Source organism: Macrobrachium nipponense, chromosome 8 (genome assembly GCF_015104395.2).
Source record: "Macrobrachium nipponense isolate FS-2020 chromosome 8, ASM1510439v2, whole genome shotgun sequence".
Taxonomy (NCBI): Eukaryota; Metazoa; Arthropoda; class Malacostraca; order Decapoda; family Palaemonidae; genus Macrobrachium; species Macrobrachium nipponense.
The window spans coordinates 56,110,499-56,126,982 of NC_087203.1; the positions used below are offsets into that span (position 1 = coordinate 56,110,499).

Here is a 16,484-nt window from a genome sequence, read left to right on the forward strand (position 1 = left end):
AAAGCCAGAGATTCACACTGCCTGACAATTATAGACTGATTCACACAATATGCAGAGGCAATCCCTTTCATGAGCCAAACCTCCCAGATTGCCATCAAAGCTCCTATTGGGTTCTTTTGCAGGTTATGTTTCCCCACCACTATCCAGAGTGATCAGGGGTGACACTTTATGTCAAATGAGTTCAGGAAATGCATGCTGGCTCATGGGATCAAGCACTTACATTCAACACCTTACAGGCCAGAAAGCCAAAGGATCGTGGAATGTTTTCACCAAACCCTGGGCTCCACCCTGGTTAAGCTTCAACACAAGAGCAGGGGAGATTGGGAAGAGAATTTGCCATACACTTTCTTCACCATCTGACATAGCCAGTCTGAAACTACAGGCTACAACCCATTCAACCTGCTATACACCCACTCCACCCATGGACCTATCGACATCCTCTATGGGCCTGGGCCGACTCTTGGAATTCTTACTGGGTTAAGGAATTTCCAGAGATCCAGAACTGTCTCCAGGCTGCCTGAGCCATTGCCCAAGGTACCAAAGCAGCAACCCAAGAGAGGGTTAAGATAAAGTTTGATAAGTCTACCAGGATGGGAACCCTTGCTGTGGTAGATGAGGTGCTGGTGCTTAGGACAGGAGCAACCAGACCTCTAAAGTCGCAGTTCACAGGCCCTAATAAGATACTTGCAAAAAGAGGACAACTCAACTACCTGGTGGACTGTGGGCAATGTTGAGTGAAGTCGCTCCATATAAACCTGCTGAAACTGTACCAGACTGGAACTGTGTAGGACAATCCTCCTACCCACGCTGCTCTTGCAGCTGTAGTAATAGTCACCATCCCTTCCTTGCTTAATACAAACTCAGAGGTCTTGAATAACCTTGAAATAATCTCTCCAGGGCTCACTGACGCCCAGCAGGAGGATGTGAGGACCCTTCTTCAGGAGTTTGGAGAGGTCACAAAGGACACGCTCGGCTGTACTTCTGTACTGGAGCATACTACCACCCTGGAGGCATATTGCTCAGGGGTACTATAGGGTCAGTCCAAACAAGGCTGAACACATCAAGAACAGATGGACCTCCAGTTATTGTTGGGTTGATCAAACCCAGCCACAGTGCCTGGCCCTCTCCAGTCATTCTAATGCCGAAGAAAGAAGGCAGGGGATAGACTATGCGTAAATTACCGTAAACTAAATGAGGTCACACAACCGGAACAGTATCCTTTACCAAGGATAGATGCCTGCATCGATATCTTAGGACAGGATCCTTTCCTAAGCAAAATCAATCTTGAGAAGGGTTACTGGCAAGTGCCCCTAGCAGAGGAATCGAGGCCTTTAACAGCCTTCACCATCATGGATGGTTTCTAGCAGTATAGGGTCATGCCATTTAGGCTGAAGGATGCAGCGGGCTGCTTCCAGAAACTAATGCATAAAGTTCTCTCGGGAATAGAGAATTGTGTGGTGTATCTTGACGACGGTCATCTTTGCCATGTCTTGGCAAGAGTACCAGGTTATCCTGCGCAAGATGCTGTATGCACTAGAAAAGGCCAATCTGGTATTAAATAAAAAAAATTCCAATCTACCTATTGCACACTCATCAGTCTCTACAAGCTCACCTTACCCCCACCAATTTCAATAGCAGCAAAGCCAGGCTGAGGAAATTGAAACAGTGCAAGACGATATATATCAACCTTAATTCTAAGAGTAAAGGCAAAAGATCTCGCACTTTAGTTTCTCTTTCTCATGGACACATTCTGCTTAAATTCCATGCTACGCAGTTGTTTATATATATATATATATATATATATATATATATATATATATATAATATATTATATGATATATATACATATAGATAATATAAACAACTCATAGTACACGGATTAGTAATAATATATATAGTATAATATAATAGAAACAATATCATAGCACGGAATTATAATATATATATATATAATATAATATAAACAACTACATAGCAACCGAATATCTATATATATATAATATATATAAACAATACATACTATAATATAATATATATGATATCATATAATATATATTATATATATATATATATATATATATATATTATATATATATATATATATAATAATAAATATAAACAACTGCGTAGCACGGAATTTAAACAGATGTGTCCATGATAGAAAGAGAAACTAGTGCGAGAATCTTTTGCCTTTACTCTTAGAATTAAAGGTTGATATATATCGTCTTTGCACTGTTTCAATTTCCTCAGCCTGGCTTTGCTGCTATTGAAATTGGTGGGGGTAAGGTGAGCTAGTAGAGACTGATGAGTGTGCAATAGGTAGTCTTCCATACTTTTCACATGACCAATCATAAAAAAAAAAATCCTTTCATTTATTCTAATCTTTTACCACTCTACATATTTCTCCTTTTCTTAACCTTTCACTCCTTATGCTCTTGTCTAACAAGTCATCGTGAAATCTTCAGATATTATTATTTATTTGCTTTCAACTTTCACACTTCACTTCTATGACTGAGTGTTTATTTCAAAATGATTTCATCCATTCATACAATAATATATATTATATATATATATATATATATATATATATATATATATATATATATATATATATATATATATATATATATATATATATATATAGTTATTGTTGTGGTTGTGAGCTTTTCTCTACAAGGAATGTATCTGCAATTCTATGGTTAAACTTGTGCTTTTTTTCTCCGGACCCACCTCTATTAAGTTAAATGAATTGATTTTGGAGGAGTATACATGGTGTTATGCGCAAGATCCGTAGGGAGGAGGCGACTTATCTAGAAAATCGCAAGACTTACTTGGTTGCCAATGGTGAAGCTGGACACAGTTATGGGTGGAGGCGAGAGATGTACGCTGTACATCGAGAGGTTGGGGTTGCTGAAACTGACCCCGTCCCTGATGCACGGGACACGGTGGACGTGAGGTACTGGCGACCTCGCAGCATCGTCGAACTTTGGATAGTGCCAAGCATCGGGATCCCACCAACTGTCATGGCCATGGTGGATCCACGTAGCGTCTGCAAAATAATATTCAAATCAAAACCCTCTCGTTAGTCTTGTGTCGTTATCTGTGGTTTTCCTTGAATATCTAAAACTTCATCTTTTGCTAATGTAACCAACCTTGGCCCCCAACTCTACACGCACATCTGCAGTTTTTTTTTTTCTTTTGTAAATTTTAAATCAGCGATACCTTTTCTTTGAATAGTAAATAATTTAAATAATTTCTGTAATACTGTACAGATATATTCTTAGTGACATATCGTGTTCTTTTTATTCGTATCTGTTGAAAATTACATATTGGGCTGATTTCATTATTATTATTATTTCTGTTCTAACCTTGACATTCCTCTTGCTGTGAATCGTCCAAGACTAAGTTGGCCCCGTTGCCAAATATGAGTTCTCCTTCCACCGGAAGGTCCAATGAGGCTGTGGTCAGGCGATCTCCAAGGAAGACCTGCGTCAGTCGTGAAAGAAAATAATGAGAAAGTAAGAAAATCGAATTACCTACATAATCAAGATGCTCGTTGCTCCTGGAGAAGTTATAGCAACGTTAATCTTTATGAATATTTGCAGCGAAGGTCATACTGTAACGTTGAAAAAGTAAATTAAAGCACTTATATTTTATAGCCGAGATAGGGGAGAGAGAGATTAGGTCATATTTACTACAATTACAACTAGTGATAGAAGTTTAGATCATCATCTCAAACGAAAGACTTACAGGGTGCCAAATAGCGTGCTGTCTCCAGAATTTGTAGCAAAAAAAAAAAAAAAAAAAAAAAAATTAGTGCCTCTTAAAGTATAAAGCTGGTATCACACTAGTCATTTCTTGCTCGTGGTTTTGGCCAGCATCCAGCCGATGCTCGCGAGCAAAAGTGTTGTATCGTCACACTAGGAACTCGTGGTTTTCGAGGAGCCGTAGGAAAAGTAAATAAAACTGATCACTGATATCATCATGGCGCCCAGAAATTGTCGGACTGTTGCAAGATGCGCTGCAGTGGTTTATTTCTCGGAAACTTATGAATGCAAGAGTAACAAAAAACGTTTGTGGGTTCAAGAGTGGCTCAGGAGAGTACGTCCTATCAGCAGCAGCCATCTTGTTTGTTTACACTATGCTGTGGCTCGCGGCTCGTGCTGGCTGCTTTCCGTCCTCCTGTTCGGAATCAAGAATCTCGAGCTAAAAGCTCCCGGTTTTTCATTCTCGGCAGCAACGGCTCGCTGCTCGAGAAAAAAATGCCTAGTGTGAGGCCAGCTTAAGTTATTTCAGTATTTTCAATTAGTTTTTGGCAAAAGGGAAGTAAGAGGCGATATGTTGGAATGATTTGTTAAATGAAACGATTGAAGCGTTTGAAATATCAGAACTTACCGGAATTGTAGGTCTGCGAGGGAGAGAGGCCGCTCTTCCTCCGCAGGGCAAGTCTCTCCCCTTCCAGTTGTCAGGATCGTCAAGATCCCAGTTCATGTCCCATCGTTTGACGACTCCTTCGCATTGATTGGATGCTGTTAGGGACGACGGAAAGTGGATGTCAGGCCATCACTGTACTTCAGAATTGCAGTACTGTAACGCTTAAGCGATTTGCGAAAACATGCAACAATCGTTTAAAACTTCTCATCATACTTGCAGCCCAGTTTTTCATAAATTCTGGATGGAGGACTCCTGAAATCGCTGTCCTCTCCTTAAACTGACTATTCAAAATGTGTGTAATGACATGCATTCGTGCACGTATCCGCCAATCATGTATTTTATTTGAAATGCGCGCCAACCTCTCTTGTGGAAGATGTTTCCGTATAATAAGTTTCACTATCGCAGAGGCGTTCCCAGACTATCCTCCCCTAGTCCATTAAGCTGTATACTGGTACCAGCATCTGCTGGGGTCAAGAAAAATTGCACCTCTGGTTGGTTCATGTACGAATGGGACAGAGGTACTGCATTTGACGAATTGCAGCTAGCATGACGTATTTCATTCTGTTACACTACCAGATTTTGTGTATGATGTTTTGTTTAGGATTCGTTAAACTCTTTGAATGAGGGGAATAATTTTTTATCAAAGACCTGGTTTAACTGAAGATGCAGTCAGTCCCAGTCATTTCTGTCAATGCAATGTACTAACTAGTATATCCCTACTTATGTAGGTCAGGCGTCACGGAGACTAATGGTGACATTTCTAAGGACTATAGGTTTCCAGAGACGTTTCTATGTAGTTTTTGATAAATTCCTTAACGTAAAAGACTAAGATTCCTTAAAGTAAAAATTATAAACTAGCTACTTACTACTGTTTATGCTGGTTCCATATCAAATGGCCTATCAAGTGTGAATAACAATTTACTAGATAGCTGATTTATCCACTGCAATAAAAGTGCATGTACAAAATTGCTACGTGGTATATCATATGCAAGTATATTACGCAAATAATTACTCATGTACCTATGTATGTACCATATGTGGTTCCAAACTGCTGAGAATTTTATGGTTTTTGAATTCGAATGATACACATGAGACAGACTACTAAAAATAAATGGATTTTATTCACTACTCCCGCAGAAGATCCATCGTCATCTCCTCCATCCTGGTTTATATTCGAGGCCACTCCTGTTGGCACCTTATTTGGTCTATTAGGCTGGCCCCCATTTATTTGTCCTTGACACTGGAAAAAAGCAGATTTTCATTTCATAATTCAATGAAGTTGTTAAAATCTGCGAGAAGACTTCTATATGCAAACCCAGCAGATCTTCTCCAGACTTAAATTCTGGTAATGTTCCGTAACGGTCTTCACTCTCGCCACTAAGATTTAAGAACCCCGTCCTCTGAATGTGGAGCCCTCCATCTGTTAGTGCCGTAACGTAAAATGGTCTTTCGTGTGGACAAGAACGTGAAGAAGTAAAAGAAAATTCCCATTTTATTTTTTTGTGGGAGATGAAGCCCTTTCATATATATGTCATATTTGTCAAAGGCCTGAGAGATTTGGCGTTCAACTACTGTAGAGAGCTCACTAAGCCAAGAGGTTAGCAATAAACCTTTTCATTTAGAGACTAATGAGGAATTACACACCGAAACACAAAATTAAACTTAATCCTGAAATACTTTGCTTTCGATGGTGTATAATCCCTGAAAGTTTGAGTTTATTCTCCTAACACGGATAATATATTTTTTGCGTTGTTTATCTTTCAAACGTGAAAATTGTGAAAAATACGACGAAATGAGTTTTTTCTTGTGATTTTAAAAACATCGCGTCACCGCTAAACTGCTTTTTGTCTTGCGATTCTACCTGACTAAGTAATCAGAATTCAATGACGTACCCAGAATAGTTGAAACGGCAATCACTGTGGCCACAAGCATCATTTAAATCACTGGTGGACAGCCCCTGCGATCCTTGCACTCGCCAACCTCACTGAGACACCCTTTCGTATGCAGACGATAAAACAAACATACCTCTCACCCTAACCAGTCGGTGTAAGGGTACCAAGTCCCCAGTGTCACTGTCATAGCGATACTGACGATCGTGTTTCACGAAGGAGGATATGCTGCTACTCACATTGTAGTTTCCCTGGAGATTTTCGATACAGGTTCCTCGATATTTTACATTTTATGCATATCTAAGTTTCATTATTACGTGGACTGAACAGATTATGTGAAGGAGAACAAAAACGTAATCACGGATATTAGTGCGTTCACCTCACCGGTTTCGTTTCCGAAGTGAGTTGGAGGGTTCGCTAAACATCGCAGTCTCTTGTCTGGGCAGTGAATTAGGTACCTGGTAGTTATTAAAACAATTGCGGGTCATACCAGAGTTGAAGAGGCCTGCAGTAAGTATATGTATATACACACATACACGTACTATATATATATATATATATATATATATATATATGTATGTATATATATATATATATATATATATATATATATATATATATATATATATTATATATATATATATACTGTTTGGACATATTTGCTCTTATGACGTTAGTAAGTCGCACCTAGTTAAAAAGGGCTGCCTGCGGTAATGTGTGTGTGTGTGTGTGTGTATATATATATATATATAATATATATATGGATATATATTATATAGATTAATATATAATAATATATATATATATATATAATATATATATATATATATTACTGTTTGGACAATATTTGCTCCTTAGACGTAGTAAGTCGCAACCTAGTTAAAATAAAAAGGCTGCGGAAGTGGTGGTGTGTGTGATTATATATATATATAATATATAATAATAATTATATATATACATATAATATATGTATATATATATTTATATATGTACGTATATATAACAATATATATATATATATAAAATATATATATATATATATATATTATATATATATAGTAGTGCGTGTATGTGTGTTTTATACATATACTTACTGCAGGCCTCTTCAACTCTGGTACGACCCGCTATCGTTTTAAAAGCTACCAGGTATCTAATTCACTGCCCAGAAAAAGAGACCTCACACACACACACACACACACACATATATATATATATATATATATATATATATATATATATTATATATATATATATATATATATATATATGGCATGCAGAGGCTTGCATCCAATGGCCTGACAGTATTTAATTTGCTTCTTTCGTCGCCTATATAACGGGCACATATTTACAGTGGAACCCTTATATTCGCCAGGGATGCCTACCAGACACTCCACAAATAGCTAGAATCCGCAAATACTTAGAACCCCAATAAAAGTGCTTAAAAGTACTTATTCTTTTAGTTCAAAATCAAGAAAACCCACTTAGAATGCTTATACCTGGTCTTTTTAATAGTTTTATCACAAGAAGTGCATTTAATCATGAAATTGATATGAAAATACAGTCATTTGTGGATATTTCTCATAGAAAAATATCGTGAACACACGAATTTCCCGCGAATAATGGGTAGATATTGTCTCCATAGATAAATTTGCGAATACGTGAGTCCACGAATGTCGAGAACGCGAATACAGGGCTCCCCTGTATTCGTTAGTGAAGTTTAGGATAGAGTTTCTCTTCAAGGCATATTGTAAGTGGGTGGCCTTTTCATCAATATCAATGGCAATATCATCTATATATCATGTGTATATACATCGCCAATATATAGATGACATCATCATTGCCATTGATACTAACAAAGAATCTTCCCACCTACAGGATCCTTTGAAGAGGATCTATACCCTACACTGAATATGGTGTTGGAGGCCAACTTCCCTTCTTGGATGCAAATGTGGAGAAGAGAAGCGACAGGTACAATATTACCATGTACCCAAAGGTAGCTAACGTGGGTCAGTGCCTTAACACACATGGGGGAAGTGCCCTGACATTTACACATGCTCTGTGGTAGACGCATACATGAGACATGCAATTACACACTGTTCCACACAGAAAGCTACTCACGCAGAACTCGAACATATTAGGCAGCTCCTAACTAATAAATGGTACACAGCAGTCTAATGGAAGTTTCATACGAAAACAGTTGGATGTGTATGCCACCTCACCAGTGATGATGCCTACCTCGCCAAGAAACATCAAACAGTATTATAAAGCTGCATATCACAGCCAGTACAAGGATAAGGTCAATGCCATGAAGAGAATAATTTACAGAGGTATAACACCAACGAATCCTAACGAGAGGATTTCCTTACATGTCTACTGCTACCCGAACTTAGTCAGCACCTTCGTAATGTGAAATAGCATGGTCAACTGACGTAGTATACTAATTTAAATGTACCAAAGGGACATGTCAAACACTTAGCAATTACTACGTAGGTTACACAACTATCACTCTACATAAGCAACTACAAGCTCACTGCAACCAAGGGCCAAGATTTCTACACTATGAAGATACCATGACCATAAGCTGCAACTAGAAAAATTATTAGAAAGTAGTGATTGTTCATAGAGAAACCCGGTTCCACAGATTGCAAATAACAGAGGCTGTGAGTATGAATCAACAACATAAGCCAAAGGGACATCCTTGAGAATCTAAAGGGAGGCACGAGCAACAGAGCACCCCTGGACACAACTACCAACAATGAAGCAAATCAGGACGATCAGCCAGATACGGGAATAACCCCCTTGCCCACGCCCTTGGATGCAAGCCTCGGCATGGAATACATCCTGCACAGTGCCAAATATATCCAAGCTGCTGCACAGGTGGCCAGCAAAGGAATGAGGTCCACTGACCGACAGGAATTTAGCACCCTAATGACGTCATGTTTGAAATTCAAACATCCGCATGCAGTAATAAAAATCATGTATGTCGATCTATAATCCAGTCCTGATTAAACTGCCGAGAGAAGTGGGGAAAGAGTTCGTTGAATAGAAAAAGAACAAGTAAATGGAGAGAATCCCGAATTATTTTTCCTCATTCCTGAGAAGCTTGCCAGAAAAGGAAAAGAAGCATAGACTGTTTAAAAGCCTTGTGGCCATCTTTAAAGGTCTGGTAACAGCGAAAATTGAACAGGGGCTTAGTGCGATTGTAAATTTTTTATCCTGAATGTTTAATGAGTCTTTAGTGAATGTTTAGTAAGTGTGTAGTGAATATTTAGTGTTTAGGGTTTAGTAAATGTTTGGTAAATGTTAGTGAATGTTTAGTGTGTAAGTATTCAGTGAATGTTTAGTGAGTGTTCAGGGTTTAGTGAATGTTAGTTTAGTGATTGTTTAGTGTGTAAGTGTTTCGTTAGTGTTTAATGAGTAATTAGTGAATGTTCAATTACTGTTTAGTGTTTAATGAGTGGTTAGGGTTCAATGACCATTCATGGTTTTATGAGTATTTAGTGTTTATTGAGTGTTTGGGGTTTAATGGGTGTTTAGTGTATAGCGAGTGGTTAGTGAATGTTAAGAGAGTGTTTGGTGTAGAGTAAGTATTTAGTGAACTTTTAGTGTATAGTGAGTGCTCCGTGAATGTTTAGTGAGCATTTAGTGTTTAATGATTATTTAGGAATAAGTGAGTGTTTAGTGAAAGTGTACTGAGTGTGTAGGGTATAGTATGTATTCAGTGAGTGATTAGCGTTTTATGAGTGTTTAGTGAACATTTAGTGTACAGAGAGTGTTGAGTCTTCAGTAAGTGTTCAGTGTTATTGAGTGTGAGTGTATACAGTAAGTGCGAGTGTTTAGTTAATGTGCTTGTATAGTAAGTGTGAGTAATTAGTGAGTGTCCATTACTATTTAGTTACTGTTTAATGATTGTATGCAAAGAAAGTCCAGTAATTTACAGGAACCATTTAATGTTATACATTGTTTAGATCCAAGAACAGGCCTTAACCACAATGGTTGGAGTGTTTTTTTTTCGTTCGACCTGTTTTTGTAAGGTAATTTTTCTTTGTGAAATTGGGACAAGTAATAATAATGATAATAATAAAATTATTATTATTAGAAACCTACTCATATGGAACAAGCCCACAGGGGCCATTGACAAGAAATTCAAGCTTCCAAAGAATAAGGCGTTCATTAGGAAGAAGTAAGACGAGGTAAAGGGAAATGCATAAAGATGAGACCCTCACTTATTAAAAAGGGAAAAATTAAATTAATAAATTAACAAATAGATAACATTGTATTAAAATGAAAGGCAAATAGTATAAGGGGAACAATGTATTGCACCTTCGCTTGAACTTCTGAAGTTCCAATGGCACGACTTCCTCTGGGAAGTTGTTCCACAGTTAAGGTGTGAGGAATAAACGACCTCTGGAACTGAGAATTCTGTTCGACAGCGAAGCACATTTGCTGCATATTGGTGCTGCTGTGCAGCAAATCTGGTTGCTCTCTCTCGGCAGGTAGAGGGGAATCGGATCAGTTGTGAATGTGAAAGATTTCTTTTGAAAAACAAGTTATGAAAAAAGGACAAACAAGAGACAATTCGTCGATGGTCCAAATCATAAGTAATACGATTACGAAACAGAAACCTACCGCCTATCCACTATCTAAAAGAGTTAAATAATATTAATAAGATAACAACAATAGTAAAAAGATAACAATTATATATAATAGTAGTAAAGTAGAGTACTATGAACTGGACCGAGACGGCGAGACCTTTCATTATGGTCGGCCGAGGTCACACGCTCGTGAGGGAGATCGCCACTCCATGTTTTTGAAGTTCTATGGTACTTACTAGCCCCTCGGTGTATATACGCCTATTTCTGTATTGTGTGGTTGCCAAATTATATTAATAAATGATATCTTCGTGCTGCCGTGTACTTTACTTAGCATGAGTTTACCCTGGACTTTGGCAAAGGTGGATACACTACCGGGTTAATACCGTGCGAGTGTGTGCGTGTTGATGAGGAAAAGAAAATGAAACCGGTTCTGAAGAGACATGGGGAAAGTATCGTTCTTAGAAGAGATCGAAAGAAATCTGAACAGAAGGCGAGGGCATACTGTTTTGAATGCCGAATTATTGTTATTGGGAATGACCACAAAAGAAGAAATATGAAATAAAAATAGCAACCAATAAATATAAATCAAATATGTTAATACGTAAAAGGTAATTAGATATTAATTCAAGTCAGAAAACCAGGAACAATGTGCTTAAAGCATTATCAAGCAAAGCCTCTCTTAGACTGATGTGTGCTTCAGGAAACTTTGGATTGGACCAGTTTCGTGTTTCCTCGAAGGCAAAATGAAAGGTTCAAAAGCAGGAAGCTGCATAGGCTTTCCAAACCGGTTTGTCCCGCTTTGAACAGAATCAATCCCGTTACGTGGATCCGTCTTCATTTCGATAGTGAAACTGAAAAACGGTTTCTGCGTTGAATAAACGAGACAAATGCAGAAAAAATGGCGAAAAGAATGGTTGTTGACCCGTACTTCTCCATTCTATTCGGGTGTCCGTTATGCGTCTCCACGGCATATGCTTCCAACGGGATCTTGTCTCGGCAGTGACAGAGACTACGAGGCTTGTTTTTGCTGACTCGTGGCAGAGAATAGGGAAGGAGCAAAGAGAGAGAGAAAGAGCGGTGTCTCACCGACCAAAGATTTCGCTCCGGCGCTTTCATAACGTCGGCGTAGTTGGCGTCAAACAGTCATCACTACTCTGCTCGCTTCTGCCTCCTATTTTGTTCATAAGTTCGCTCGCTTCATAGTGTTGTTTCGTGGAATACAAAAGAGAAGAGCGAACACATCAAAACGAAAAGTGGAGTACAAAAAAAAAAAAAAAAAAAAAAAAAACTGCGTATACTTAACAAACGTCACGCCAAACAAATTTACATTAAACGAAGTTATGGACGAAAGCAAGACAGTGCAACTACTGTAAACGATTAAAGGAATGTGCGTCGGAAGCGGTATCCTACGGAAAATCAGTGTAGTACTGGAGATGAAATAAATTTTCTTGTAGGCGTGAAAGGCAACTGATAAAGAGAAAAACGCCCCCTGTCACTGATACTTGCTCCCTTCACTTTGCTGCGTTATTTGATCCCCACACAGGACATGGGACTCGTTGTGAAATTGTATATGGTTTTGGCACTGGTGCATACAGCAGGTTAGTTACCTTTGCATTTTTATCATCTCCATTATATACACACAGACAGATATATATTATATATATATATATTATAATATATATATATATATATATATATATATATATATATGTATATATAATATATATATAATTGTATATCATAATATATATCTATATATTATATATATATATATATATATATATATATATATTATATACATACATATGTGTGTGTGTGAGTGTGTGTGGTCTTCAAACGAGGAGTGGTTGCCAATGATTAACTCGGGTACTTGTATAAAGATGGCTGAGATTCTTTAGTTTCGCTTTTAAATCTCCTTCAACCATGTTTTGCAGCATGAGGTCTATAGTGTATAAATCTGGGGTAGTAACATTTTTCCTTTTTGTAGATGTGTTAGTGTGGATTCTAGGAGGTATGTTGAAACGGTATTTTTAGAGATTTTTATTATACTACCATGGGGCCAATCAATTCTATGTGATTTTGACAAAGGTGAACAAAAACATCCTTATTCGATCATTTCTAACTATATATTTATGTTAATCTATTGTGACATTTAATTCCTTTCTTGTCTTGCCCTAACAGAATGACTCACAGTCCATAAAATGGATTTAATCTGGGACAGAAATATGAGGAATTAAATGTTAGAATAGATCAACACATAACTTTCCAAATGAATAATGTTCTTTTTGATCACCTAAATGGAAAATCGCATAGAATTAATTGGTCCCTTTGTAAAAGAGTAACGAGATGTACAAACATAGTTTCCAGATATATAGACGCTGCAATAATATAGATAACAAATGAAAGTTACATTAACTTAAGCTTGGGTTTATACAACCTTGGCCCTATTCTGCACAAGATGTCCCAGGAAGATTTAAAAGAGAAACTTAGGCATCTCAGTCATCCTTGTTTATGTTCTTTTCTTCTCCTGTATTAGTATTAGACGGCCGTTCCTCGCCTGAAAACTTTCTGCAAAAGTAAATGAATGGCTGCTGTGCGCATTAAAATGTTATCTACGATTATTAATCATAGTTGTTGTTTGCAAAACTTTCCAGTGAAACTTCTGTCATTTCTGTTCCATCGTAAGTAGAAGTATGTCAGCAGAGCTCAGCTATTTTCAACCACTTAAGCAATCAATCATCGAATAAACTGTAATACATCAAGTCTAATTTAGTACAGAAGTTTTCGATTCAAAAGGCGGATAGTAGAATCAGCACTGATCAAGAAAAGAAGTATGATGAACGTCTCTAAAGGAGCCTGGGATTCAGAACCGAATCATAAAATCTTCCTCCGGCTAATGGTTAAAAGGATTGTGAAGACGTATTCAACAGGAATGACTTAACAGCCAACTTCTGTAACATTCCTTCCGCTGTATAACTACCACTGATCTGTACCTCATAATCTTTTACGGGCTGCTCTGTGAGCAAGAGTCCGTGCTGACATAAAGCCAGCTTAATCATATACAACAACAACAACAACCTCATAATCCATTACCGGTCCTTTGAGGAATAGTAGTTTCCGAAATATAATAATAATAATAATAATAATAATAATAATAATAATAATAATAATAATGATAATAATAATTATTTATTATTATTATTATTATTATTATTATTATTATTATTATCCATAAGATGAAACCTATTCATATGGAAGCCCACACGAGGCCATTATCTTGAAATTCAAGCTTCCAAAGAATATGGCGTTCATTATGAACAAGTAAGAGAGAAAAAGGGAAATACATAAAGAAGTTATCACACATAAAAAAGAAAAGATAAATTGATGAATAGATGATACTGTATTAAAGTGCAAGGAAAATATGTAATATTACGGTAATAACGCATTGCATCTTCACCTGAACTTCTAAAGTTCTAATTGCATGACATCCTCAGGGTGGCTTCTCCACGGTCCAAGTGTGACGAACAAAGGACCTCTGGAACTGAGAAGTTCGACAGCGAGGCGCATTCACTGCTTATTGGTGCTGCTGTTCAGCGAATCTGGTTGTTCTCGGCAGACAGAGGGGGATTGGATCAGTTGTGAATGTGAAAGATCTCTGTTGACATACAACTTATGGAAAAGGAACAAACAAGAAACCATCCACTTTTGGTCCAAGAGTCACAACTAATACTGTTAGGAAACAGAAACCTACCAACACGAACCACTCTATCTAAAAGAAATAAATCCCTGGCAGAATCAGACATCCACATCAGAGAACAGTATTCTAGTAAAGGAAGCACTAACGACCTAGAAGAGGTTGCATTGATTTTATATCTGTTATAAATACATGAGGCCTTCCGAATAATACCTAACTTCCATGCAGCATTTGCTGACACTTTCATTAGATGTTTCTCGAAAGGCGTATGTAATTCAAAAGTTCCACCTCGGATAGTTAATGCTTCAGACTCATTCGGCAAAGTTCATTCCACCTGAAGGGAAGGATGGTTTGGGAAACCTGTACAAGATCTGCTAATCAATATTTTTGTTTTTGTTATACTGGAGTTCAGTCTCATATCCCACCGACTACACCATTCACTAATCCGGTCCATGTCCCGATTAAGGCTGACGGCAGCTTCATTTCTATTAAATGGAGACTTTACTACAATCACAAGTGTTGCATCATCGGCATACTGAAAATTTTTTTTCAAAGCCAACAACCATATCAAACTGTGGACCAAGAACACTACCCTGTGGAACTCCAGACAAAATAGGTCTTGATTCATTCAAAATCCCGCCCACAGCAACTCGCTGCTGCCTAGCTGTAAGGAAATCTTAAAGTAATCTAAAAACATATCCACCCACTCCAAGACTCAGTGCCTTGTGATTTACTAAATCGAAAGCAGCACTAAAATCTATTTGAATTACTTAGCACTCAAACCCCTTATCAAGGTTCTTTTGCAAATGGCAAGTCAAGCCTAAAACAGTATGGCAGGTACCTATGTAACTGCTTCCTAACAAAGCTTTAGATTCCACTACTTATGTAGTGGCTTAAAAATAAGTTTTTCAGCAACTGTGGAGAGCACAGGGAAAATAGAGATTGGCCTGTAGTTACTTCAGTCTGCAGATATGCCATTCTTTGGAACAGGCACTGTATTATAAAGTTAGCAAATCTATACACACACACACACCCACACGCATACACAAACACACACATGTATGTATATGCATATATATATATATATATATATATATATATATATATATATACATATATATATTTACACATTTAGAGACAGATAAATATATTATCATTTAAATAATTTTAAGTAATCTTTATCCAGATTTTCAAGAACTCAGTATTTTACCAAGCGTCCGCTCCAAAGTTCTCAATAAGAATACCCTATGCTGAATGGAACCCAGGCATCTTCGCGGCAAACAGGTTACTTGGACTAAATGGAGGAGGCCATAGGAAGGCCTAAAAAAATTTAAGTGAGCCAAATCAAGAGAGGTTTCCAGAAAATGACTCGTGGCCAGTTTGAAATATGTTATTTTGTCATGAATACATGGGTGTCTTAGCAACGGACATGGATGTTACCCGCGATTTAATCCTGTCAATCTTTTCAGAAATAGGAAGCATTGTATTCGGGATGGAATTGTATGTCGATGATGGATGCCTGGCTGACTGCCCTGTCACCTCAGAGTACAACCCTGTCTGCGGGACCGACTTCATTACTTACATCAATCCGTCCCGACTGCTTTGCTGGAAGAGGTGCAAAGACCCAGGTGATAATAGTCAGGCGGCCATGATATTTTGAGGTCGAACTCGGTTTTGTGGTATGGAGAAGGTTTTATTGTTGATTCTGGTGCTCTGACATGTCCTCAACAGGAATCAGCCGGGTGCCACTCTAGCACACTCAGGGAAAAAAAATTTCAGGTAAAAAACAAAATGGCCGCGACACAGCATATAGCCAACAGTGAATGTCACATCTTATTCAGTAGTGTTGACACAAAGGTGATTTTGGTGTCT

General features: G+C 37.7%; 1 protein-coding gene and 1 long non-coding RNA gene across 3 annotated transcripts in view; one reads left to right on the plus strand and one right to left on the minus strand.

The window, feature by feature from the left end:
- Window positions 1-6,495, minus strand: part of LOC135222790 (uncharacterized) — a 79,807-nt gene extending 73,312 nt beyond the window's left edge. Inside the window, exons 1-4 of one of the 2 annotated variants that reach the window (XM_064261076.1) lie at window positions 6,460-6,495; window positions 4,396-4,529; window positions 3,369-3,486; window positions 2,832-3,049 (exon numbers count right to left, since the gene is read on the minus strand). In XM_064261076.1, the coding sequence (XP_064117146.1) occupies window positions 2,832-3,049; window positions 3,369-3,486; window positions 4,396-4,491 (432 nt within the window). In that variant the 5' untranslated portion in view covers window positions 4,492-4,529; window positions 6,460-6,495. Of the gene's footprint in view, window positions 1-2,831; window positions 3,050-3,368; window positions 3,487-4,395; window positions 4,530-6,326 lie in introns of both variants that reach the window. The other variant, XM_064261075.1, reaches the window with a different exon arrangement.
- The window catches only part of LOC135222791 (uncharacterized), a 128,829-nt gene extending 112,715 nt beyond the window's left edge, over window positions 1-16,114 (plus strand). The window contains exon 3 of the long non-coding RNA XR_010316339.1: window positions 16,082-16,114. This is a non-coding gene — a long non-coding RNA (uncharacterized LOC135222791). The remainder of the gene's footprint in view (window positions 1-16,081) is intronic.
- The last annotated feature ends 370 nt before the right edge of the window (window positions 16,115-16,484 follow it).